Source organism: Strigops habroptila, chromosome 4 (assembly GCF_004027225.2).
Source record: "Strigops habroptila isolate Jane chromosome 4, bStrHab1.2.pri, whole genome shotgun sequence".
Classification (NCBI taxonomy): Eukaryota; Metazoa; Chordata; class Aves; order Psittaciformes; family Psittacidae; genus Strigops; species Strigops habroptila.
Genome location: NC_046358.1, coordinates 8,427,812 through 8,455,191, shown reverse-complemented (window position 1 = coordinate 8,455,191; position 27,380 = coordinate 8,427,812). Strand labels below are relative to the sequence as shown.

Here is a 27,380-nt window from a genome sequence, read left to right as displayed (position 1 = left end):
CCCCCCGCGCCGCTCCTGCCGGCCCTCGGCAGCCGCGTACCCCTGTAGGGAGCGGAAGAGGCGCGGCTAGCACGGTGGCGGCCTCCGTGCGATGGGGATGGCGGCGCCGGGTTCCGGGGGGCGGCGGTGGCGGCCTGAGGCCGTCCTAGTGCGGCTGCTGGCCGTGCTGCTGCTGGCGGGCGCGGCGGGCGCTGGGCAGCGTTCCAAATGGCGGCTCCCAGTGCTCATGGTGAGTGGCGGCAGGGCCGCCGGACCAGCGCGCTGTGGCGGCGGTGGGACCGTGCGTGTGCGTGGCGCGGGTAGGAGGCCGCTGTCCTCCCTGCGGGGAGAGCGGGGGGAACGGGCCCGTGCTGTCCGCTGTGCTGCGGCCTTGCCGGCGGCGTCCCTGCCCGGACCGCGCCTGTGTGGAGCTGGACCGCACCCGGGGCTGCTGCCAGGGCGCCTGGCCGCGGCCCTGTGCCCGGCCTGAGCCGCTTTGGCGGTGCGGCGCTGGCTACGGGCCGGGAAGGCTTCTGAGACATATAGGCTCGATGGGCGGCGGAGGGAGCGTGGCTCCTGAGGGGTGCGTGGGGCGGGAGGCGGCGTCCCCGCCTGGGGCCTGTGCGGGGAGAGCCTGGGCTGGCGGCCGCCGCCGTCGGGCTGCGCTGTGGCCTGTGCGCCGGGAGAGCTGTGCCCCCGGAACGCTGAACCGAGAGAGGTGCGGGCTTCTGGGGAGGGATTTCCTGCTCTTCTGTTGCACCGTCTGTCTGACAGTGTGTGGAGAAAAGTTACTTCACCTCGCGCTAAACCTGCCTTTACCAGGCTATGGAGGGGGGTAATGTACACTTCATATAAGGCTCTTGAGCTTCAGGAACAAAATTAAAGGATCATGGTGAACACTCCTGTTGATTCTTAGAATAAGATTTATTTGTTGTTGTTGTTGTTGAGTAGTCCAGACCTTCTCATTAACAAGAAAATGCTAATAATTTCAACAAACGTTGATGAAATTGATTCAGTTTTGCAGAACAAAAAGCCCCAGGCCTCTCAAGCCATCTCTGAGGGTAGATTGAAGGGGTGGTGAAGCATGACTGGAAAGTCCAGTAGGGCTGGCTCCCAATTTGACATTCACTTTCATTGCTGTATTGACTTAAAAGTCAGAGTGGAAGATGTTTGCTTAAAATCAGTGACGTTAAGCCCACTGATATTTCTTCCTTTTTTGATCCCTTGCAGGGGAAGAAGTTTAACTTTGGGAAGATTCTCTTCAGCAATACCACCATTTTCCTGAGATGTAAGTGGTTACAGGGGATTAACCTGCTCTGTCTGCTGTTTGACACCCCCTACTTTAACATTTGGGACTCAAAACACTGCGAAGGGTTTACCTGCACTGGTTGCAGTGACAGCTAATCTAGCACTGGATGGAAGCCAGAGATCTGATATGGTTGGGTGTGTGATCTGTTTAGGCTGTAGCAGGAATGAATGGTTCTGTTCAGGCCCTCTGTGGAGAGGGCAAAATAGGCAATGGGAGCACCACTTCATTTCAGGCAGTGGATAATCAAGAGGGGGATGCAGAAGGGAGCCCTGCTGTGAGGTGGGCTTTCCCTATTTTAAGATATGCTCAATTCCTCCAGCTGGGAAAACTAGTGATGGCTGCGACAGGGGCTATTTGTATTGCAAGGTGACTGGTGCCAGTATGCAGGAGGCAGTGCTTTTTGAAGCACTGTTCCTTTTTACCTGGGTGCTTCTGGAGTGGTAAGGGAATGTCATTGCACACTATGTCAGAGCTCTCCTGAGAGCTGTTTTCCTGATCTTTGTGTGTGTGTGTGTGTGTGCTAAAAAGCAAACACGTTTGCAGCCTTCCTGTTTGTTCCTTATCTTTATTGCTCTTTGCTGATCTGGCCAGGGCTATAGATTCTGGGTAACTGCTCAAAGGAGATTTTCTATAAAATACCCTCTTGTCTGTGAACATAAGGACAGTATTTAGATGGCAACAAAGTGATCCAGGTGATTTGTGGAAGTGAATAGCTGATTTAGAAAGGCTTTAAGTCTTTCTCATGCACTTTGTGCATGAGAAAGGGGTTGTTTGCACCAGTTCTTACCATGTGGGGGGAAGCTGTTTAATCTCCAGCTCTTAACTGGGTGGTTATACAGGTACAGTACCTGTGAATGCCCTTCTGTGCTTGCATCAAATACAGAAATAAAAGTCACTTTAGAGACAGTTAGTGAGATCTGTGCCTTTGTCTCTTCAAGAGGTTGTTGGTGCAGTGATTAGCATTTTTTTAAACTGACAAAATTAAGGTATCATGAGGATTAGCTGATGCTTTTTGATGAAATTGCATATGTTGCTATGCTCTGTTATGTTTAGTAGCTAGCTTATTGATTTTCAGGTTTAATTTCAGATACTTGCCCGTCTTGGGACAGTGTTTCAAAGGGAGTTTGTTAAAGTGCTTCAATTAATCCCACATGAATCTGAAATAGGAGGCTAATATGAGAGCGGTTGTTAGTGAAAGTCCATGTTAGGGTTAAGGTTTTCCCACTTGTCAAGGGTAGCTCAGATGCTAGTTTTCACATCTTGCAGTGAGACAATTGCAAACATGCAGCTGCAGAATCAAAATGTGAAATCTGATGCTTGGGGAAAAGGAGGGGCGTTTGAAAGGGCATTTGGAGCTTTGGTAGGTGTTAGGCTTTCCTGTCTAAAGTTTAATAGAAATAGTGTACTCATACTATTAAGATTATATTAATATAAATATATATGCATTAGATATATGTGGTATCTAAAAAATGTGGGTCCCCACAGTGAACTGTGGTATATCTAATGATGAGAAGTACATCTGAAATAACCAAGAGAAGGAAGGAACTAAGGCAAGGAGGAAACAAAATTTGTTTGCTACAAGACAGGTTTGTGGCAGATCTGGCATTAAGAATTCAGTCCCCTGGCTCCTGACTATACTGGGCTGTCAGCCTTTGAGTAGGCATTGGGCCTTCAAAATCTTCAGTGAAGACACCTGCTTTACATACCAGTGCGATTAAAAGATTTACATGAATTTAGATAAGGTATTACTGACAGAGGAAGGAACAGAGGCTGGGAACTTAATTTCATATTTATGATGATATTTAAACTGCATCTGATACTGGGAAGTTTCAACTTTACATATAGTTTCTTTTCTGCCTGTGTCTGTGGAAACTGGTGTCTCTTGTTTGCTGTTTTCTCTCCCATCTGCTCTGTGATGTTTTGTGTGGATGATATGACCCTTCTGGCCAAACATGATTGCTCATGGGTTTTTCCTGTTTTTGGTGAGCACCTGCACCTCCTCCTCCTTTTTACTTCCCCTTCTTGCTTTTTGATTTTGTGTGTGTGTGTGTGGTGTATTGGTGTCTGATGCTTTCTGCTTCTGACTGGGACGACTGCCACTGGTATTTAGTGTTGTCAATAATGAATTTATTTTTATCTACGACTTAAGTGCTATTTTGGAGGCATCTGGTTTCCTGTCTAGGATCATGGTAGAAATACTGCTCTCTGTAAATGAGTACAGAGACTGCATTCGAGTTGAATGTTGCTGGATTTTTGAAGACTAAAGAACTTAGATCCCTGTATAGCTGAGTTCAGTAAGTGCTATGGATCCCTCCTATTTTTTGGCAGCACTTTTTTGAGATGTTCCTCATTTGATCAAGTTTGTCAGAAAAGCCTTTCTCTTCCAAGAATTTGCCATCTACCCATGTCACGGCAGTGCTTGCGTTGCCTTTTAGTTTTTGTTGTGCCCCCTGCAGTATCTAGGGCTATGTGGAGACAATATGCTTTGTTTTCATCTTTACCAGAAGGTGTCATAAGGAAACCAATTTTTCAGTGATTGCATTCCAGTCTTTTGTGGTTTTTATTTTTTTCTTTTTTATTAATCTTTGGTATTAGAGACTCAGTTGTTGAGTTTTTAGCTCTACATATATATTTGCTTTAGTAGTCATGTTGTTTCTAATGGGATTACTTAGTTAAGACTCCATGGCAGGGTTTGTCTTCTAATTGTGTTTTTTACCTGCAGTGGTCAATACAGAAGCATTCATTAGAAGTTCTGTACATGTAACACATTTGTAGATATCTGGTCTGAGATGAATGTTGCCTGTAAAGGTGTGGGGACTTCTTAGCTGCTAGAAACATGCTGTCAATTGGAAAGAGTTTTTCCATCTGTTAACTAGCAAAACCTGAACATAATCATCTAAATGTGTCTTCCAAGTCTCTGAATAATCACTGCTCATTTTGTTTACGGGTGAAGCTTACCTTCTTAACATCAAATTCTCTTCTTCATGATTCAGAATGTGATTTGAAACACAAAAATCGCACAGCCTTTTCTGGGAAGGGGGAAGTTTTGTTTCACTTTTCGTGCATGTTCTTTAATAAATCAAAGTGGGAAGTTGTCTTACTGTTGTTTTAGGTAGCATTGCAGCTTTGACAGTGAGCTAATGCATAGATGGCTTGTTTGTCTTTTGGGAGTGGGTTTTGTCTTTTGTGTTGACTTGCAAAATCTTACCTTTTTATTTATCTTCTTGGTGATGGTATTGGTGTATTTAAATAATCTGTGTGAATTGCCCTTTGTATTAACCTGTTCCTAGCTCTTTCTACCTGCTGTGTCCCCCATATCTCTTGAAAAGGGAAGCCCTTTTACGTATTGTGATCACTTGGAGTCACCGCTTTTCTCTTTTTGTTTGATATTCGTGATTGCTGAAACATCCCTGATTGTCTTTGAGAACAAAGTTTCCAAGTGATCTTTATCTCTTTAATAGTATTGTGTAACATTATAATTGAATTCTGTTTTCCACATGCTTCTTTCTTTCACTGAACAGCAGTGGATTACTTGAAGAAAATGTTTTTCTATTGTTTTGCTTTCAGTTTAAAATAAATTTAATTATGGTAGTTTGGCACAGAGTGGGAGGAAAAGCAATTGCAGGTAGAGGGTGTTACATATTCTTATCTATTTTGTTTGGTTTTTTTTTTAGTTGAAGGGGATGAAAAAGCTTGTGATCCCTCCCAAAGTTACAATGTTACTTGGTACTTAAGATATTCTGATTGCTACAATGAAGTCTTCAACTTTGGGGTAAGAATTCTGCAGAAAAACATGGTTTATGTTTTCATAGTCTGTGTGGTCTTGATGGCCTTTATCCTATTAAATTCTGTTCAAGAGTGCCTGTAGAGGGAAGTTACGGTGCTCTCAAGGTCTTGCAGCTGCATGCTGATAGAAACCATTTGATATATTGGATGCTAACCTAAGTTCTGTTCTATGTTTGGCAGGATGAACAGGCAGAGTACTATTTTGGGGCTACATCTGAAGAGCACCCAGGTTGGTCAGGGTACTATGCCACGGCTTCTCTCCTCTTTCCAAATTGCTCCGAGCTCTTCAGACCTCAGGTATGGGTAGAAACTTCACAGTTTGCTCTGATCTCTATACAACATAGAGAAGGTGGTAGTTCCCATTAGATGTGTTAGCATCCTATCTAAGTATCACTGTAGTTTGGGAGGTACTTGTTTTTATCTATTTATGGCAACCAGACTGCAGTGATGATTTCTTATTTTTGCTTTATTCCTGGCTTGCTATTCAACATCTGGCCCACCATGTCAGGGAGAAACAACCACTGTAAAGTTCAGTGGTTCTTTTTTTTGTGGTTCTGCGTTCTGAATTTGTTTCCCTTATAGAAGGCTGCTGCTGGTTGAGTAGAAGTGCGAATCTCTGGCAGCAGAGTGAAGCTCCCACTGAATTTGGTTTGATAAAGGACTAGCATTTTTTGCTTATAATAATGGAAATGAAAGAGTGTTGAGAAATGGGTTACTTAAACATTGATAGCAGGTTTATTTTTCATAAAAATGAAAAATAAGTAGTGCTAAGATGTGTTTGAAACAAATCCAATGGAAGAGAGAAGACAATACAAAACAGCATAGGGAAGTAATGCGCAAACATAAGCGCTACAGCAGCTGTACAACACCTGGCCAAGCTGTGTGATCATACTAATGACAATAACAGTATAACACACTTTCTTTAACGGTCTACTTAAGAAGTCAAGGCAAATTGTGCGGTATGGCATCTGTATTCAGCCATTCCTGATTTAGACAGGATTATGGATAGAGAATACTGGGAAATGTCTCATAACTATTGAACCTAGTGTTGTTTGTTCGGTTGCTTTTTTTTTTTTTGAGACATGCCTAAAGGTGACTTGAAGAGGGTTTTTAATTGTTTGCATACTTCTAATTCCATTGATATGTGAAGGTGGCTTGAAAGGCTTTTTAAAAAAATATCTGTATGCTGCCTGCTTTTTATGTTCAATAATATGAGAACTTCTACTTGGTGTAAAAAAGAGATCTTGTTGGTTTAGCTGTGTAATGTGAACTTGGGCATCTTAACTGAATGTCCAGGTTGGTGAAACGAAGGTTTTCATAGTCTTTAGGCCAATAGGCATACACTCATCTAGGGACTTTTTTTGCTTAGACCAGGCAGAAATCTCCAGATCTTGTTTCTTTGTAGACTTCATCTAGTAATGGAGATACCCAACAGATTCATATTAGGAAAATAAAATTAACTTCACTACTCTGCTGTGGGTCCAGTTCTAAAAATAGGCACCTCTTGTCTGAGGAGAGGAAAAGCAGCTCTCAAGTGACAAAATATTAATCTAAGTATTCAAGACTCCCTCCACAAATGGACAGTTGTTGGTTTAATAAAATGAAAGCTCTTTAATACAGCTGTTCAGAGAATCTTTCCTTATAATCAAGTTTACTGGAAGTTGTTCTGGTAATGTCATGTTAATGTAAAGTGGCTGTAAGTGCTGTGACTTCCTTATCTTTTGCAGATTTTCTACAGAGAATTTGTTCATCCAGAGCCTCTCTCACCTGAGAAACAAGAGGTAAGTTTTGCTTTTTTTTCCTTCTAATGAGTGAGTATAGGCAAGAGAGAGTTTTGGCATATTGATTGATCAGTTTTTCTGTTTTTCTTGAAGGGCTTAAAAGATAAGAAGGAGAGTGGAGGAAATCACACAATGGTGGCAGATAAAACTGTATGTATATTGAATATACACATGGCTCATAATCCAACAGTCGTCATTTGTTGTGTTTTGTGTGGTGGGTTTTTTTTGTTTGCTTTTTCCTCTGTGTGTATGTTTATTTATATTTCTATATTTAAGAAATTACTGGTAGCATTTGCAGGGATGGTGCAATTCCGTTTTGTTTTTTGGTTTTTTTGGCTTTTTTTGACACCTGGAATTCTTATAGCTTGAAACTAGGAAGCACTGTGTGGAAAAACAGAAAACAGAGTAACTGCTGCTTCTACATGTGAAATATAGAACTCGGACCATTCAAACTGATGGCATAAATTTAAAAAAAATTTCTTTTTTCATAGTAATTTAAAGTAATTATTGATATGATCTGTTTTAAATGGTGACTAATACTTAGAGATTACATTTGGTTTCATTTTTAATCAGTCTGTTAAAACATTGTACCTTAGAAGTTGATTACTTTTGATTTTCAAGTCTGTTAGTATTTTTATTGTGTATTATATTCAAGCCTTAACCAGGAATGATTGTCAAAGTAATCAAACTGAATGTCCTGTATGCCAACAGGGAAAATATATGTAACTCCCTGTGTACTTACAGGGCCATTTACCTTAAAGTTAACACATAAATAGCTGTGTGTGCAATTGTGAAATCAGGAGATGGAAATATTTTAAAGGCAAAATTGAAGTATGAAAAATGTATCCATTTTTCTTTTAAGTTTACTGGGGTTTTTTTAACTTTTAATTTCAGTCAATATCAGCATAAACTTTTTTTTATACATAAAATTCTGTTTGCTTAAGGTGTTGTAGACAGGAGGTTTCTTAAAAGAAATGCATGCTCCTAATACAGAGATTCTCTTGGGGAGGCTGTTATAAAAGGAGTCTTTGTGGTAGTTCTGCAGTAGTCATGTGAGTGGCATACATGTAGACAGTCTTAGTTTTAACCTTAAAGCTCTTGGTAAATGTAGCAGTTTCTGAAATGGCTGGAATGTCTTCATTGTGGAATTAAGTTTTGTATGCTGGAGCTCAAATGAATCTCTGATTTGTTTTATGGTGCAAATATTTATCTGGGCAAGCTTCCTCTGTTTGTTCCTTGGCAGGCTTTGAATCTTAGAGGTGTTAGAGCTGTTGCAGGGCCAGTAGTAGTTTCCACACGAAATGACTGCTATGGCAATATTTTTTACTTCTCATCTACCTCTTCTATCTTACGCTGTAAAATTTAGCCTTCATCAGGATACTGGCTTATATGTAGTTGTGCTGTTGCCAAATAATTGATTTCAAGAGAAAAGAAGTGTCTCTGTGACAGTCCTAATGTTTCTAGACTGAAAAGCAAGGAATAGGATGTCTTGCTGTATTCTCTGGAGCTTTTGCAGTACCTTTGAGATGACTCTTACCGGTAAGCCAGTATTATATTTGCAAAGACCTGATCACCTCCCAGGTCTTTGAGGATTCTTCTGGATCCTAGCAACTAAATTTTTGAGAATTATGTCTAATAAATAGATATAAAATTTACATACCAAATACATATTAAAAAGTTTTAGGCCTGGGAAGAGATGAACTTTATTTTTATGTGGAAGAGACCAAAGGGGCTCTGGAGCTCAGAACTTTTTTCATCGATCCTTCAGGTCAAAGGAGAGGGCCTTGAAATGGCTAGTTGAATCCAGTAACAAAACAGAGGGATGGTGCTGTCCCATGGGACTTCCTTTGGGAAGCCAGGTCTGCTGGGGGCTGGTGGGATCTGCCTGACAAAAAAGGGGAGGAGCATCTTTGGTCAGAGACTTGCCAGGCTGGCGAAGGTGGCTTTAAACTAGATATGGGGGAGTGGGACTGATCCATCCCAACCCTACCAGTTGGATGCCAGCAACTGCAATGAATGCTTGGAGCAATGCAGAGTTGCTCCAGCCAATGAGTCTGCCTTACTCAGAGCTTGGCTCAGATGTCTCTACACAAATGCACATAGTATAGGGGATAAACAAGAGGAATTAGAGATGTGCGTGCACCTACAGAGGTAGGGTATCATTACCATCAGGGAAATATAGTGGGATGGTTTCTGTGGCTGGAGTGTTGAAATGGAAGGTTCTAGGCTTTTTAGAAAAGACAGGCCAGGCAGATGGGGAGGGAGTATAGCCCTTTATGTCAGTGACCAGCTGGAGTGTATGGACTCTGCCTTGGGATGGATGATGAGCCAACCAAAAGGTTGTGGGTCAAGATTAAAGCGAGGTCAGTGACAGAGGATGTTACTGTGGGAGTCTCCTACAGGCCACCTGATCAGGAAGACTCTGTGGATGAAGCCCTCTATAAGCAGACAGGAGCAGCTGTTCAGTCTGGAGAAGAGAAGGCTGCATGAACACCTCATGGCAGCCTTCTAATATCTGAAGGGGGCCTACAAGTTTGACAGAGGGGGACTATTCATCAGGGACTGTAGTGGTAGGACAAGGGGTGATGGGTTTAAACTGAAACAGGGGAGATTTAGGTTTGTTATAAGGAAGAAATTCTTTTCTGTGAGAGTGGTGAGGCACTGGCACAGGCTGCCCAAGGAAGTTGTAAATGCTTCATCCCCGGAAGTGTTCAGACCTAGGTTGGACGGGGCCTTGAGCAACACAGTCTAGTGTGAGGTGTCCCTGGCCATGTCAGGGGTGTTGGAACCAGATGATCTTAAGGTCCTTTCTGACCCAAACCATTTTACGATATCACACATGTATGGTGAGTCTGCTTCTGTCTTTCTTGTGTTTTCTTGACTATGCACTATCTACATGTGGACATTTTATTTTCAGGCAATGAATGCTGTTATCAAAACTTGGCGAGACGGGCCATATATATTTATTGTGCAAATTGGAATTACAACTGCAAAGTATTCTACTAACAGAAATAAAAAAGTGGAGAAGACAACACCTTCCTCGTATCAAAATAAGCCCTTTACAAGTAAGACAGCTATTTATACAGAAAGCTAAAAATATAGTGCTGGTTTTTTTAATGTATACCAGTCTGAGTGTATTCTAAGGTACTTTTAGTATCTACTGTATGGTTCAATTTCATAAGACACTATCCTTGACTTTGCATTGATGTAAGTATTACTTACTACAACTCTCATCATAAGAAAATAGGTGATTGTTAGTGCCTTAAAGATCCTAAGGCTGTCTCTTTAGTTTAATGATGGAAGTAAAGAAGAATCCCAAGCAGCTCAATTTTGAGGCTTGGTGGTGCGTATCAAAAACGTGCAGACCAACCCAGTGATTTAAATTAATAAGTCATGTAGCATACAAAGATCTTAACTGTCACCTTGAAATAATAGTATATCTAACAGTGCATTGAGAACCTGTTCAGACTTTAAAGAAGTTTGGAAATCCCCTTAAGAAGTTAACTTATATGTGTTTCTGAACTTTCCTATTACGCATGAATCTTCAGCACAATTACTTTAAGTACTGCCATGAGTTACTTGGTAATGGAGCGTGTAATTTTAATTGCATGCTTTTTAGCTGAATGTGTTATGAGTCTTAACTTTCTTCGATTAAAGTGCGAGTTAGATTTAAAAGCTGTGTGAAAATTTGGAACTTATTTGTGCTTGAGTAAAAATCAGTTAAGTATTTTATCCTGGCTTCCTCCTTTTGCTTCTTGTAATTTGGTTATTGAATTGTCTTTTGACAGTGACAGTAGAACTGAAGGGGCCATATGAGTACCTCTCACTTGCAGATTATCCTCTGATGATTGTAAGTAAACCAGCTTTCCTTTGACCTATTAAGTTGTCAGTTAATTTGAATCTCAGTTAAATATTCTCCTTATACTAGGACGCACAAAGCCAGTGTCTCAGAAGAAATAATTTAGCAGTGGCTTATGGTTTGGATTTTGTTTATTTTGGTTGGAATTTTTTTGTTTGGGTTTGGTTTTTGGTTTTGTTTTTTTTTTTTTTTGTGGTGTGATGGGTTGGTTGGGTTTTTGTTTTGGTGTTTTACACTAAATACAGGATAGGGAAAATAGACATAGGTTTCAGATGTTTGCATGTGCCACTAAGGTTGTTCTTCTCTGGATTGTTTGGCTTGATGCCTGTCAATTTGTAGTTCCAGAAATTATCAGTAGCTCTGAACTGAGCAGTTTTACTGACTGTTTTTCTCCTTAGCTCATATCTTAGAAAATCTATTCTGTGCTTTTTCTTACAGCTACCTTTTCATTTGTCACTGCTTTCTTTGTTCTTTTACAGCTTAATCTTCCTTCTTCCACCCCCATGAGGAGGTCCTTAATACTGCCTAACAGTGAAAGCATAATTGAGCTACAAAGAACTAATCCCCTTTTTATTCAAAGGACTTGTTGACTTGCTTGCTAGTTGCTTCTGTGGAGGAGGCTAAGAAAATAAAAGAACTTAAATATTTATGTAGTGCTATTGATCCCCAGCTAAAATCTGTCTGCAAGTAAGCTCTCTAGCCTGATGGTATGGGCAAGACTGGCCTGTAAATAGGAGAGCCTGACTACATTTCTGACATGTATGTTTTACTTCCTGCAGCAGTAAAAAGCCTTCAGCAGCAATGTTGACATGTAATTCACTAGTGTGAATATCGTCACGTGGCAGGTCCAGAAAAAGATCTCTGTCTAAATATTTCTGTAGTGTAGCATCTCAATGTGAACTAGCATGCTTAGGTCCTTACCACGGGAGACTGTGATTATTATTAGTGTCCTATACTTTGGCTACGTACTTCCTGATATTCATTTAGTGTCTTGCTCCTTACCTCTTCTTAATCTCGGTGTCCTTTTTGAAAACTTAACTTCCTCTAGGATGGTGCTGTCATTTAGAAAATTCAATACTGAGTAGTGTCGTTAAACTTATTATTTGCTGTAGGAAACATACCCTGAAAGTTCTTCTGGAGCAACTAACACTGGACTGGAAAAAAAATAATTGCAAAATGATAATATTAAAATTAATACCCGAGTTTCTTTTTCAATTCCAGATTTTTGGTTGACCTAAAGGTTGGTCAGAAACTCTTGGAAGTTAATTTCCAGCAAACTCAGAAGTTGTCCAATTATTTGAACAGAGGGGTTACAACCATCAGTTGCTTATCTCTGGTCTGTGGAATGTAAAGGTGACTTGTAAGCTTATTTGCAGAGCACCTTAAATGTAGGCTGAAGTTTGTAGTAGAAAAATACGTGAGAAGGAGCAGAGTTTCTAGTACTTGATGATTTGCCTGAGCTCTTATCTGAGTTTTTGAAAGCTAGTAGCACTTGATATCTTCCTGAGAAAAACTGCCTGTGAATAAATAGGCTGCTCTTCAAGAGAGAAATTGCTCAGAAATTCAGTTACTCTGATTCTCTCTGTTGGCAGTGAGACATTAGACTGTCACTGTAAAGAATCCAGAGAAGACAAATGAAGCAATGCTTGTTTTTAGTCACTTTTGTATATAGAACCACTATACTCAGGGATAAAATAGAGCTGTCTTACAGCTGTGGAATGGAAACAAGGAAATTATTTTTCTGGGTCTGAGGCTCCTATTTCTTGTTTCTTGTTGTGTATTAGTTTTTCATGGTGATGTGTATTGTGTACGTATTCTTCGGGGTTCTATGGCTTGCGTGGTCAGCCTGCTACTGGCGGGATCTCCTGAGGATACAGTTCTGGATTGGTGCTGTTATATTCCTGGGAATGCTGGAGAAAGCAGTGTTCTATGCAGAGTTCCAGAATATCCGCTACACAGGAGAATCTGGTAGGTAGCAATTGCAGCTTGCAGTTTAATTACTGGGGCATAGCGCTATTGGCTTATACTAAATTGGGGTGACAGATGCCTGTAATTACTTGAGGAAGGCAACTGGAGCTTCTGCATTTTTTATGTATTTATATATTGTAGATGTGATGATGTGTGTACTTCTAAAGCTAAAATGCTGTTGCTTTCTCTGGCTCCTGAGTCATGTACTGCTTACATTTAGTAAAATGGTAGATTCTGAAGAGTATTCACTGTAGTGCTGGCTTGAAGTTTAAAATAGGACTTCTTAAGTGTGGCTTGTAATTAACTTCTGACAACTGATATTGGCTTTGGAAAGAGACTTTTGAAACTCTTTAGTCAATGTGATAGCAGATGACTTTTGGTATTCAGCCCATAGGCTGATAATCCATTTTAAGCAATTCTCTCCATGTAAAACTTTGGGATTCTGGTTCTGAGTTTTTAGGATGGATGCATATAAATGAAACCGTGCAAGTCAAACTTCATTATGACTTTGTTAATTGGCCGCACCCATGGCAGAGGAGGTTTTGGTGGTTGACTTGTCTGTGAGATCATCCAAGCTGATCTTATGGACAAATGTTTTTATGGATCACTCTCCATTTTCTATGGATGTAAAATTTTTCAGTAGGTTTTTTTTATGCTAAGTGACCTATCTTTTCTGAAAGCTTATACCAGGTGTGGGTAATGAGAAGATTACATGCTTTACTAGCCTACTTTCTGAAAATAATTGTCTGCTCTAATACTATAATTGCATACTATAAGTTAATAAAACAGAAATTATATTTTAATAACCTAGCTTCCTCCTCTTTGCTTTTGGTAGTTCAAGGAGCAGTAATACTGGCAGAGCTGCTTTCTGCTGTGAAGCGCTCATTGGCTCGAACTCTGGTCATCATAGTCAGCCTGGGATATGGGATAGTCAAGTGAGTAGTTCTGTTACAGGTTTGTTGTGTTCTATTAAAAGGCTTTTCACTGTTGGGTTTTAATAACTTAAAGCAGTAATTGTCTCTCTGTACCTTGCTACTTAAAAGGTAGATGCTTTAGTTAAGGTGCTGTAAGATGCTGTAAAGGTCTAGACTTCCTCACTAGTCAACAGAGGCATACAATTCCATATGGTGATTACACTTACCACCCTATGCTGTGTACCACTGTTGGGTAGTTTTCTGAGTCACTGTTGAGATACTACACTGACTGGAACGGGAGCTTTATACACCTTCCTTCTGGGCAAGGAGGAGCTTCTAGAAATGGGGGAGGTCCAAGAATTGCTGACAGGGGAGGGCATCTGCTTTAGGAGGCTTCTGCTGCCAAGGCTGCGGTTCATCTGTCTGTCTCCAGCTGTATTCAATGGTAAAACAACTTGCTGTGTGGTATTGGAAGCTTCTAGAAAGTGTGGGTGTGCTAAGGTAACTATTGAAGAAGTGGGATGAGTCTTGAGATGGTTGTAAAAAGCTGAATAAGTTAACTAAGAAACAGGACCGTTGGCAGTCTATTCCTTAGTCACATCATACCATAAGACAAAAGTAAGCTTCAGGCACCATAATAAAATTATTTCTGGATCTACGGTGGCTTATCACAAAGACCTTTTATTCACATGCTTCATGCCTTATGTTAGACTCAAGTTGATGTGCCTTCACTTTTTTCCCCTCACTTAATCTAATTTCACTTTGTTTTCCTACAGGCCTCGCCTTGGAGTTACTCTTCACAAAGTAGTTATGGCTGGAGCCCTTTATCTATTATTTTCTGGCATGGAAGGTGTTCTCAGAGTCACAGGGGTCAGTAATAACTGTTTGAATTTTCCCATATGCCACAGATGTTTACTGGGTTTATTTACTTACATGATAAGGGAGGATCCCAGGGCTTTGCTGAAAGAAGGGAACAGAGACAATGAAGTGGTTAAACTCAGATAATGTGGATATGAATTATTGATGATTATTTGATGTTTATTTATCAGGATGTAATTCTGTGTATTTTGAAATAATTCTAATAGTTTTCTGATTAGTCAGGTTTCAGACACTATATTCTGCCAGGACCCTGGTGTCTAATACTTGGGATTAGGTAGGACTAGTTGCAGACATAGCTTGGGTCACCTGGCCATGAGTCTGAAAAAAAAATGCCAACAACGACCACCACTCCAATTTTGGAGGCTGTACCTGGGGAAGTGCATGTGGGGGGTGCAGCTACTTGCTTCATTAAGAAGTGCATCTCAGGATATAGATTTCTGTTGTTCTGTTATTTGGGATTTTGGGATAAGGTATTTAACATGTCATATATTTGGTACTTTTTCAGTTTTTCTATGACACTGTGGCTCTGATAGCAAACTTGGCCCTGTCCATGATTGATGCCTGTATTATTTTGTGGATATCCTTTTATAAACTTCAGAATGCTACAAGCTTATTCACAGCTTATTATTTCTATCTTACACTTAAAAGGAATAAAAGGCGATTTGCTTGTTTCAGTTGGGACTTTGATAGCTTTTGATGTAGGCACAAAGGCAATTTTTGCCACTTTCAAACTTGTGCTTGTGGGTGGAGCATTCAGTTCATCCATGGATAGTGTAAAAGATTTAATTACTACCTCTCCTACAAGCTGACGGCTATTTTTCTGTAATGGAAGTGGCCAGAGCACGTCATTGCAGCAATCGCCTCAGCAGAGGCTCCTTTTAAGGGTGCTAGATTGACTTAATCTGAAAAACTACTTCTTGCCTTGCTGGTACAAAACTGAGAACTGGCAATGTGGTATTGTCAGTTCCCCTCTGTACATTGGGCTAAACTCTCGGTTCAAACCCTCTGCTTCTGTAGTAAAACTCAGAAGTGTTGCGGTGGAGTATTTGTGGTTTCTCATAAAATAGCCTGACCCCTCTCACTTCTTCTGTACCTTGTTTCCTTTTCAGTTTGTTCTTATTGGCTCTCTCTTTGTCTCTAGGCCCAGAATGATCTTGCCTCCTTGGCTTTTATTCCCCTGGCTTTCCTAGATACTGCCCTGTGCTGGTGGATATCCTTCACTATTTTACTTGGTGGGGTGTTTTTTCTTTCAAATTTGTTTTTTTTTTGGGAGTCTTTTTGGCCAAACTATTTTTTTCTTTTTTTTTTCTTTTTTTTTTTTTTTTTTTTAAATCAGCTTCAAGTATATGTTCTTTCTACTTTTGGTAAAGCTAATAGAACCTCTGAATTGAGTGTTCAGTGTTCAGGTAAGCTCTGCTACAGCCAGTGCAAGGAAAACTAGGTAACCAGTAGATATTTGTGTTAGAACAGCTCCTGAACATAGCCTAGTTACATCTGTAAGTTATCAGTCCCTGATTATCGAAGTATTAAATTAATTTGTTCTAGTGTGGCACTGTAATGTAGCCTTTGGAGAACAGACTCAGTTTATATTTTGGGGAGAAGGTTACTTAGCAACATCAAACATAAGATTTCTTCTGTAAAATTTGAACTTAGAGTAGGTGACAAAATGGGGCGGTGTTAACTTTTTGTTCTCTTGACATATTACATCCAAACAACCATAATCTTGTGTGACTTTAGCGACTGCTGTCAAATGCTGAACTCAAAGCCATGTGTAGCAAAATCCCTATAAAGCGTATTTAGTGCAAGTCAATCACAACACTATTTAAAATAGGAACAGCTTTCTGCCCAGCTATGACAACCCCAATTCTTTCCTACCATGGTGTCTCTCGTAAGCACTTCTTTTGTCACTATGGAAATAAAATTGTGGACAAAAGGGTGAAGGCATTTGTATGCACTAATTGGATTTTAACTCACTTCTAGTTCAGACTTGATTTTCCATTTATCAGAAGTACATCTGACACTTTCCTGGAGGAATGGGCTATAGTCCAATGTAGATGCCTGGATACCATCTTCATGTGACAAGTTCTAGGTGTAGATGACTAAATGGCATGAAAGGGATGCTCGTTGGTACCTTTGCCATAGGATTAACTTTTCTCCTGCGGAGTCTGGTCTGCCTCTTTGGAGGGTCAAGTGTGCAGGTGGGAGAACTGTTTATCATAAGATGTGTGTACTCCTAAGTCTGTGACCAGCTTGTCCCTTCAGAGGCTTTCCTTGACTTTCCATACATATTCATCAGCTTAACTCAAACAATGAAACTGCTCAAACTTAGAAGGAATGTGGTGAAACTCTCTTTGTATCGGCACTTCACCAACACACTCATCTTGGCAGTAGCAGGTAAGCAGAAGATTATGTTAATCAAATAAGAGCACTTGCCATTTCTGTATATGATTTGATCAGTAAAGCAGATTTTTATGTTTCATGACCTTTCTGTAAATGCAATCAAAATACTTGGTATTTCTACCACTTGACCCATGTCTAATAGTGGGTCTATGCCAAGTGTTATGTTGATACTTCAGAGGCAGTGGCTTATTAGTCCTGATGTTAATAAGATCAGTAGTTCTGTGCAGTTCCTCTAATGGAGCACTGTCATCCCTCTCAAAGCTGCTTGGGGCAAAGGATTATTATCCCATGCTATTAACTTCACAGAGGTAGTTTTTGCTAAAATCACATATCACTGTGTACTATGGGATTTTTAAGATACTTTGAAGACCAGTGTCCTGGGTTCAGCTATAGCAGTCATTTTTCTCCTGCTTAGTAGCTGGTGCAGTGCTGTGTTTTTTAACTTTCAGCCTGGGAACAACGCTGATAACACCGATGTTTTTAGTTGTTGCTAAGTAATGTTTATTCCAACCAAGGACTTTCTCAGTCTCATGCTTTGCCAGGGAGGAGGGGAAGCCGGGAGGAAGCAGAGACAGGACACCTGACCCAAACTAGCCAAAGGGGTATTCCATACCACAGCACGTCATGCCCAGTATATAAACCGGGGGGAGTTACCCGGAAGGCCCAGATCACTGCTCGGGTCGGGCTGGGTATCGGTCGGCGGGTGGTGAGCAATTGTATCCTCTCCCCTTGTTATTTCACTAATCGTTATTATCATTGGTGGTAGCAGTAGTGGTTTTGTGTTATACCTTAGTTGCGGGACTGCTCTTATCTCAACCCGTGGGAGTTGCATTCTTCCCATTCTCCTCCCCATCCCTCCGGGAGCGGGGGGAGGAAGAAGGGGTGGGGGGAGGAGTGAGCGAGCGGCTGTGTGGTTCTGAGTTACCGGCTGGGCTCAAACCACGACAACCAGATAGATGAAAATCAGAGTGATTCTTGGGAAAAACATTATTTGTAATATTGTGACATAATGCCTGCAGTATTCTGGAAGAATACAGATTCAGATTCTCTTTCCATTTGTAGTAGTGATGAACTGAACTTCAAGATTAAATCTGTTGGTGCTTCCAGGTGTTCAGCTCCTCATCTGTTTGGAAACACTATCCATACAACGAGCAGAAAACTTCCAAGGATTGTACTTTTTTAATTAAACAAAAAAAGGCATTTCTTTTAATCAACAGCTCTGATTAAATTCCTTTCAGCATCTGGTTCTTAGTCATCGTAGAACACCTTAGTGGAGGGAAGTCTTATTTAAATCTGTGGTGAGAGTATAGTTTTAGCATTGGAACTTTTGTGGTCAAGATCTGAATACAGATCTGATGCTTCGTTTACTTCATGGTATGCTTTATTTGTCAGCTGATAATGAAACATGGTTTCAGGGCTAGATGAAAGTAATATAAGAATGGTGAGTAGGGATGAGGAGTTGGCTAAATACTTTATACTTAGTTTATGCCTTGATTCTCTGAAGAACCAAGAGAAAAATATACTGGTCTATGCCTAAATTACCATGTAAGGTCAGTGCAATAAATCAATCTATTGTTGTCGAGAACTAATAGGGATTCCAAGAATTCCCTATTTACGTCTTTGCCCTTTGTTTTAGGAAACAGTCCTGTTAGTAGTATATTTGGATTAGCATATTTTGTAGTAATAAGCAGCTTGCCTGTTTTAATATTGCAGCATCTATTGTATTTATCATCTGGACCACCATGAAGTTCAGGCTGGTGGACTGTCAGTCGGTGAGTTTGTACTGAATGCTTTCTGCAATTGCTGCCTCTTGGTAAGTTTACATTTGGTAGTGTAAGAGGTGAGATTGGGCATTCTGGAACAGATTTTTCTGTGGATTATGTCTAGAGTAATATATCACATGGGAAAATTGTCACTGTTGTGGGCAATGAGCCTCTGTCAGATACCTATAGTTCACCCTTAAAAAGAGCTGAGGACATGAAGCCTCTTTCTTCACAGCTTTTTCTTTTTGTGCTGCTGTTTTCCTTGATAGGACTGGCAGGAGCTATGGGTGGATGATGCCATCTGGCGTTTATTGTTTTCAATGATCCTTTTTGTCATCATGATTCTGTGGAGACCATCTGCTAACAACCAAAGGTTCGGTTTTTCTTAACCTCTAAAAATACTGGGTTTTCTGGGAATGCTTGTTTATCCAAAGTGCTACTGGTGAGTGATTTTAGTTGCTGTATACTGATCCAGAAGTATACCAAGAAGTGTATGTAGGGGCTTGAGGAAAAGTAAGCGGAGGAAGTCACACACAGATAAAATTCAATCTGTTCCTGGTGGTGAATTTAATTAAAGAAGTGACTGAAACTTTTCATTATGTAGTTTAGCATAGGTCTTAAAAACGATGAACTATACAGAGTAGTCAAGTCATGTGAATGTTAGGGTAATGAATCTCTTGGGTGGCCAGAGATACTGTTCTAAGATAACTTTTATTCTTTCCCTCGTAAAGGTTTGCTTTCTCACCCCTGTCTGAAGAGGAGGATGATGATGAGCAGAAAGAGCCAATGTTAAAGGAAAGCTTTGGTAAGGACATTTTTTTTTTCCCCCCACTGAATTACAGTGTTGAAAGCACACTTCTGTGGAGGGAGGTCTCTGCTAGCAAAAAGTTCACCACTTCTGTGAAGGCAGAGTCAATGCCTCCCTGTTGCCATTGATGTATTCAGTTGTAGAGGAACTGTTGGCTTTGTTTAGTGTTTATATTGCCTGTTTTATTCTGGATTTTTCAGATAAAACTGAACACACTGCTACTGTTGCGGTTGCTTTACCATGTCCACTGGACTTTGTTTTATTAAATATGTAGAGTCATAGGTCTGCCCATGATGACAAGGATCTCTTGGATATTGTTGCTAGGCAGTGGTTTAATTTGCAGTTCTCCTGAAATCCAGTTTAAGGATTTTCATTTATTAACTGTTCTCTGAGCTCTGTGATCTTCTTAATTTTCCATGTTAGGGCCTGCTACAGGAATATCCAGTGTAAACACATGCATGAATATGTTTACATATTCATGAAATTACATATAAGTGAAAGAGTCCTGCTCTATAACCCTGGATTGCATCCTTCTCTCTACTTGCCCTCTTCATACTATAAAACCCTCTCTCTTCCCTGCCTCCCATCTCCCAGCTATGGCTATAGTAACACTACTGTTTATAAGCTGTGTAAAAGGTAGGGTGACATATCTACTGCTGCTGTCTGTCCACAGATCAGTTCTGCTAGAGACTGCACAGCCACCCTGTGCAACTGTGTCTTTGAGTTCTGTGCTGCTGATGTCTGGCTTAAATAAGAGGACTAGAAATTCTAGAAATTGATTTTTTCCTAGATAAAATTGCAAAGTTTGGATTTGAAGAAATATTCTGAATCAATACTCAACATTTACAGTCTATGAAGCATTATAAGTCAGTTAACGCAATCTTTTTTCCTTGTCTTCAGAGGGAATGAAAATGAGGAGTACAAAGCAAGAACCAAATGGGAATGTAAAAGCAAATAAAGCTGTGAGTATGCCCTCCACCTCCAAGGATGTAGATCAACTTCTGTCTTGTTTGGTTGCCCCCCAGTAGTAGCTCACAAATAGGCAAAGTTTTCAGCCTGTAAGTGTGAATTTCCTGCTTTGCTTCAGAGTTGGAGTGAGTCAAAGTATCGTATGTTCACAGTACTTGTGAAAAGAAAGTAAATACAGGTTTTTCATCTGGATTTCCTTTAAGTACAATGGCAGCTTTAGAATTCAGTCTGTTCTTTAGGAATGTTTGCACAATCCAGTATAGATGGAACTGTATACTACTGTGTTCTGATAATGAGTAATACAGCATTTTAACAAGTTTGTCAGAAGAGGGAGGCTGAGCCATATTTTAAATAAATGCCTTCTAATTTTGAGATCTGTGATTCATTACTCAAATTGGGTGATGTGTATATTATTATGTAGCTACCTAAATAGTTTGGGTGGAACATTTTTAATATATCTCCATTTTTTCTGTGTGGCTTATAAGCAGAGGTTTCAGTTTAGATTCAAACTTAAACAAGGGAAGTTCAGGTTAGATATAAGGAAGAAGTTCTTTACTGCGAGGGTGGGGAAGCACTGGCACAGGCTGCCCAAAGAAGTGGTGAATGCTCCATCCCTGGCAGTGTTCAAGGCCAGGTTGGACAGAGTCTTGGGTGACATGGTTTAGTGTGAGGTGGCCCTGCCCATGGCAGGGGGGTTGGAACTAGATGATCTTAAGGTCCTTTCCAGTCTAAACCATTCTATGATTCTATGTTCAGCTAGGAGATAGAAAATACATGTCTCCAGAATCTTTCATGGAATTGATGCATAAATTTAAAAGTGGGAAGAACCTGAATTCATGATAATAGCAGTAATATCTCTGTTATTAACAATGTTGGTTGCAACTGTATACTATTTATCTAGGGATAACATGCAAATCAAAACAAGTGTGCTTGTGTTGTGAATTAGTGTTCATCAGATAGACATGAGAAATCCTCACAATACAGTTTAACTTACCTTTGCAAAATTTAACTTGTGTTTTTTATAATAATTTTTCATCTAGAACATCTTCTAAAGATAATGTTCTTTTGTGAGAGACTAAACTAGATTATGTAGATAATCAAGGTATCCTGAGAGCCTGTTTTTTTTAATCACCATTAAAATATTATGGAGTTGACAGTAAGTTCTTGGTGGTGGTGGTGTTTTTTTTGGTTTTTTTTTTTTTTTTGGGTTGTGGGGTGTTTTTGTTTGGTTGGGGTTTTTTTTGTTTTTTTTTTTTTTTAATGGAATGTGTTTACTGTAATCCAGAAATCAAGTTAAAGGTATGTTTGGGGTTTTTTGTGTGTGTGGTTATTTTTGTAATATCATTTCATTTGTTTAACTGACATTATAAATACATTAGTTTTCAAGTAGGCTGAGAAGAAAAAGGCTTGCATGTGACAGCTTTTTGGGAAAACTGACTTTCGTTTTCCATTTAATTTCTGTTCTTGTAGCAGGAGGATGACCTGAAGTGGGTAGAGGAGAATGTTCCTTCGTCAGTGACAGATGTGTGAGTATTTTTGTAGTCACAATAAAATCAAGTTCCTTGCACACAGTAACACAAATACATTACAACGTGTTGTAACTTGTATGCTGCGCTTACATAAGCAGATACCAAGTTCAGCTTGGAACTGGCCTCTGACTTCTTAGCATGCTTCCATAAGCCTGTCAGACTTACAGTTAAGCCACTTGAACACATGCAGACTTAAGGAACACTGTCTCGAATTGTGAAACCACAGACTGTTTACGCTTCTGTGAAGTTAAAACTAAATAAATAAGCCCAGAAAACAAAGAACAAACCCCTTCTCTCTAAGCACTTCTGCTTAGTGCTCTGAAAAGTCCTTTGAGTATTTTGCTGAATAGAAACCACTGAATAATGTTACATAGTTCTCAACTTTACTTGGAACATCTGTTGAGTCATTTTTATGCTTCTGGCAATAGGCAGTCCATATCTATTCTGCTTTTAATAACTTTTACATTTTAAAAATGTCTGTCTGTGTCATACCAAAGCAGAATTTCACAAATTAGTTATGTTAACAGATCTGAACAGGTAATTCTGGCAGAGGCTCTGGATTTAAATATACAACTCTGCTTGAAGTTAAAAACAAGAAATAAAATGGAAGCTTCAAGAGGATGAAAAAGTGTATTTTCTTAATTGAATTAGTTTTTCCCAGTTCTGTACTTATTTTTTTATTTTATTTTTTTTTTTTAAGAATGGTAGGATTCCCTAAGGAAAGAAGCACTAAACTAGTATAGTCTAGGAAAGGGCACTTTAACGTAGTGTGCTGCAGGGTTTTCTGTTCCGGAAAGTATGATCAGGGCTGTGAAGAAATGAGATTCCAACAGATGGGAGGTCTGCTGTGGTTGAAAAGGCTGTGGTACCAGTGTAACATGTTTGATTTCTAGGATGTGTTTTTACAATATGGTCCCATGTTGTAAATATCTTCACTATAGTTCAGCAGTGTTTCTGTAAGAATGATGTAACTTATTTCATGGCAACTTGGAAATTGTTCAGTTGGTAATGAGAAGCTTAGGAAAAAAAAATCCAAACTGAAGGTCATTGAGGGTACTTCTTAGGCTCTTCCTCTTTTGTGTGTCTTCTCTAATTTGTCTGTTTAATTGGAAGGTCTATCTTCATTATTGTTCTCCTGTGCTTTAAAAAGCTTAAGGTGCAACATAAGGCTGAAAACAGTTGTCCAGTAACACGCTCACAGTAGGTGCTCTAATTCTCTTAACTATTACTTTTTTTTTTTTCCTCCCCACTGCAGCGCTCTTCCAGCTCTTCTGGATTCAGATGAGGTCAGTAAACAAATCTTCAGTTCAGTTTAGTCTTCTGACATGCCAAAGGAGTCGTGAGTCAGCTGTTAAGGACTTGGCTTATTAGAACTGGACTCTGATCTTGCCAGTGCAGCAGTAAAATACTGCAAGGGGGGGGAAGGATAATGGGAACAACAGTGATACCACTTCTTATAATACATTCTGAAGGAAGCGATTCATCTGCTATGTAAGTCGGACTCCTGACTTAAAATGCATACAAGTGTGCATTTGTTGTGAATGTAAAGCATTCGATATTATTTCTGAATAATGTAAACCTATTGGGATAAATGACAACATTGTGTATTTTATTTTCCAGGAAAGAATGATTACACACTTTGAAAGGTCCAAAATGGAATGAAGGAGTAGCTTATTGCTATTGGAAGTGGAGATGCCTCTTTTAAAGATGCTAGGTGGAGCAAGTGCATCCTGCTGATTTGTTTCTTGATCTCAGCCGTGGAAGTTTGATGCTTTATTGTCATGAGGGCGTCTTGCTGTGGAAGAAGTTCACAAGGACATTATAAACCTTTTGGAAATTTGAATTTACAAAGTTGCTGCAAGTTTGGATTTTTAAGCAATTTAAATGTGTACTATTCCAGCACCTTCTGTAACTTTTTTCAAATATTTAATCTGTGAAACTAAAATTCCTAATGTCTGCTTGAGGAGTTTATATTTCAGTGTTACTGTTGACTCTTAGAGATGAACTGCCTGTACCTTTTCGGGGGGAGGGTGGGGACAGATAGAAATAAGCACTGAAGAAACAACAGACCCATTTTCTGGTAGATAATGGCTTACTGCTGTTGTATGTCTTGTGTCCAACACGAATAAGAGGTTTTTAGAAAAAAGCTCCTGTTAATGAAGAAAATTAAGGTGCCAGAAAGGAAATATTTGGAAAAGTTACAGTGATACGAGTTTTTAACAAAAGCAAGTGCAATTTTATTCATAACACTGTGTAAGAAAGATTTTTCTATTTTAAATGCCATTGACCTATAGGTAACAGCTGCATAAAGCTAACACTTGCTGTTGTGGCACATCTCATTGCTGGCAATGTGGTGGATGCCTGGAAAAATGATTTGCCCCTACATTCTGTGTTGCACGATTTCATTTTTTAAAAAAAAGCAACAAACAAAAAAAATCACCAAACCCACTCCTGCAGTGCTTAACAACTGCTTGACTACTCATGTTAAGCAGATACTGACTAGGCGTTGTCAGCAGAACTCTTCTGTCTGTGCATGTAACATCTCCCACCACGTCAGCACTCTTCTGTGAGAAGACAGCATTGCTTTCTAGAGGGTGCAAGCACTGCTCACCTTACTTGAAAGAGGCTTTAATGGGAGTCCACAGTGCTGGGATAGTTCTGTTCCCAGTGTCTGTTTAGAATTGCCTCCCATGTAAGTGATTTGATGATGGGCTTTCCTGTCCCAATTGGTCCCTGTGGCCAAGAGGTACTCTGAGATCACTGTGTTTCAAAGTTGCAGATTTCTATTCTATATAAGTGCTTTTTTGTTTTTCCTTTTCAAATGAAAAAGAGCTTTTGGACAATGTTCTGTTTTTATTCTATGCTTGGCTGTAGAGGCTTTACTTGCAATGACTTACTCATGGAAACCCATTGTGAACTGTATGCCAGAAGTTCTAGTTTGGGTTTGTAACCTTTACAACTGGTAATTACCAGGTAAGCAGCAGCACAGCTAGGCCTGTGGGAGCTGATGAGGCTGCTGCTGGAACGGCATAGGGACTCAGCTTTTCTGGTTCTTCACTCATAGCTGTGTCAGCAGAAGTGGACATGTGCCTGTACTTCATTCATTCCACTGTAAGGTCTGGTAGCTTAGTTCTAGTTCCATCTTTATCAGCAATTTCTGCTGAAACATGGCACTTCACAGTAGAGTAGCTGAGGCACAAGTGCATAATACCTTCTGTTAGCCGTGCTGTGGGGCAGTAAACCCTCAGCAGGTGGGCAGAGAAAGCAAGCTGTGGCTAACACCTCAGTCTGACCCTGCCAGAGTTGCTGGAGCTCTTCTGCCATCCCCTTTAGGCCACGGGTAGAATCTTGAATTAGAAAACACTTTTAATTTGCTATGCTTAATTGATACAGATGAAAAAAAGTTACCTCCATGTCCTTTTGGGGAGAGGAAATTTTGTGAAATAAAGCTACACGAAACTCGCTATTTAATGTTTTTCTATTATTATTTTTATTTTCTTCAAGTCCTATTGTTTTGGGTTGTTTGGGGTTTTTTGAGACAAATAGGGAAAAATGTTCCCTGCTGGAAGCACAAAAGAAGTTTGTATGTACTATTTAATAAAAGCCAGGCAAAGAGTAGAAAGGCTTACATTGTGTCCTTCCACTTTCTTACTACGTGTTCTCTCACATGAGAAAGTATTAACATCTTCACAAAGCTCCCTCACTTTACCTCTTTTTTGCATGATATTTATAATGCAGTTATTCCCAATAGCTCTTTTTTCTTGTTAAGCTTGACAACAGAGTAGAAGTCTGTCATTTGAAAAGCCAATATAGATAGGACAAATTATACATTTGTGAGCAAAAATGAAAGATCTAAACAGTGCTCCTAATTGCATTTATAGTTTAATAATTTAAATAGTAGCAAATGGTACTTTCAACCTGCAACAACAGTGGTCTTTGGCAGTCTTCTGCCTTCTACCCTTCCATTCCTGTAGTAACTTCTATCAATGTTTGAAGTTGTCCTGAACTCCCCAGGGGGCTTGTTGCTCCCTTAGTTAGCTGTTCTTGTTCTGCTCATTTGGCAGAGTTTCTGTATCCTTAGAAGGTGCATTTGCTTTTTAGCATGCAGCAGGTGTGTGCTGTGACTTTCTTCTCTGCAGCCTTACAGAGAACTTGCCTCAGAGCCCAGATCCTACAACATTGTGCAGGCTATAGCACAACTACCACTGCAATTATGATTGCGGAAGAGGTGGCTAAAGCAGTGAGTGAGGAGTGAAGGGTATGTGTGTATATAAGGGAGTTGCAGCAACGTGGTCTCTTCCCTGACAGCTTGTTCAGTCAGATGTGTTGGTTCTATTGAGGAGATCTCTGCCTGTCCTGATGGTTGGTGTTGCTCCTGAAGATGTGTGAGCTCCATGGCTTGTCGGGAAAGCATCAGCAAGCTATCTTGCTAGAATGTGTGAAACCAGGAATCCTACAGGATTGTTAACTTTAATTATGTGGATAGGGCAGACTTAATTCAAATTTATACCCATTCTTTCAAAATAGGTATTGTAATTTTAAAACAAATCATACCTACTACTCTGAAGACTTGGTGAGGAGGAGGGAGAAAACACAGCCACACTCAAGTCTGAGATCTGCAGTTTTCAGTGCCTAGAATAGTGTGTAGAAGCTGATTTTTCTTCAAGAAATTTGGCTGCTGACTTCAGGTACTTTCAACAACCTGTTTCTAATTGAGATAATGCTCTATGTGCAGGGAAAAACCATGTCTGCCAGGAGTTCAAATACAGAGGGAGCTTTTTAGGGTTCCTGTGCCTGATTAGTTCTCTGTGTGGATTTGTTTGTTAATTTGCAAGAAGTAGCTGTGATTTTACTGATGCAATTGTTACAGCATGTGCATGCCACGCAGAAACTGAAAACAAATAGTGAAGAAGATGGTGGTGTTGACCAGCTTTTCATTAGGGCAACAAGATGTTTGTGCTGGGAGCTCAGTAGGAGGGACTGAGTAGTAAGAGACCACGTGGCATAGTAAAGAAAGGCCTGATAGGAACAGTGTGAGTCAGGATCACAAGACCTGGGGTAAAGAAGGGTGTTTGTTTTACTCCACAGATGTAGGAGTGTATGAGTTTGTGGGCTTTTTTTATCCTCCTGTTCACTTTGTATGGCATTTTATGTTGTATGCTAAAGTATGCTACTTTTTAAAAACCTCAAGGGGCCCATGCCTTGCACATAATTTGCATTCTGGTAAAACTGGAATATAGCCATTTGCTATTATTATTACCTGGTGATACTGAAACTTGTATTTCCTTTTGCTAAACTGGTGCTATGTCCCTCTTCCTTCCATAGGAATCCTAGGTCAAGGAGACCAGATATAAGCCCTAACTTTTTTGGCAATTTGCAGTTCTGGTATCTGCAAAGGGGATGTGACTTTGCATGGTTTCCTGCTTTGGGAAGGTT

General features: G+C 40.1%; 1 protein-coding gene across 4 annotated transcripts; it reads left to right on the top strand.

Annotated features, from left to right (window-relative positions):
• The first annotated feature begins 39 nt into the window (after positions 1-39).
• On the top strand, positions 40-25,410 carry TMEM87A (transmembrane protein 87A). 4 transcript variants are annotated; one of them, XM_030482489.1, is made up of 20 exons: positions 40-229; positions 1,210-1,267; positions 4,963-5,060; positions 5,255-5,371; positions 6,802-6,855; positions 6,949-7,005; positions 9,773-9,920; positions 10,644-10,705; positions 12,499-12,682; positions 13,518-13,617; positions 14,373-14,466; positions 15,617-15,707; positions 16,738-16,869; positions 18,589-18,647; positions 18,908-19,011; positions 19,370-19,443; positions 20,347-20,408; positions 21,886-21,941; positions 23,200-23,230; positions 23,565-25,410. In XM_030482489.1, exons 1-20 carry the CDS (start codon positions 92-94, stop codon positions 23,604-23,606), a joined length of 1,761 nt encoding a protein of 586 aa, XP_030338349.1. In that variant the 5' UTR covers positions 40-91; the 3' UTR covers positions 23,607-25,410. The 4 variants fall into 4 exon arrangements, with proteins under 4 accessions (XP_030338349.1, XP_030338352.1, XP_030338350.1 ...); XM_030482492.1 differs by having other exon boundaries at positions 15,617-15,685; positions 16,761-16,869; positions 23,565-24,347; XM_030482490.1 differs by lacking the exon at positions 15,617-15,707 and adding an exon at positions 14,981-15,052 and having other exon boundaries at positions 16,761-16,869; positions 23,565-24,347.
• The last annotated feature ends 1,970 nt before the right edge of the window (positions 25,411-27,380 follow it).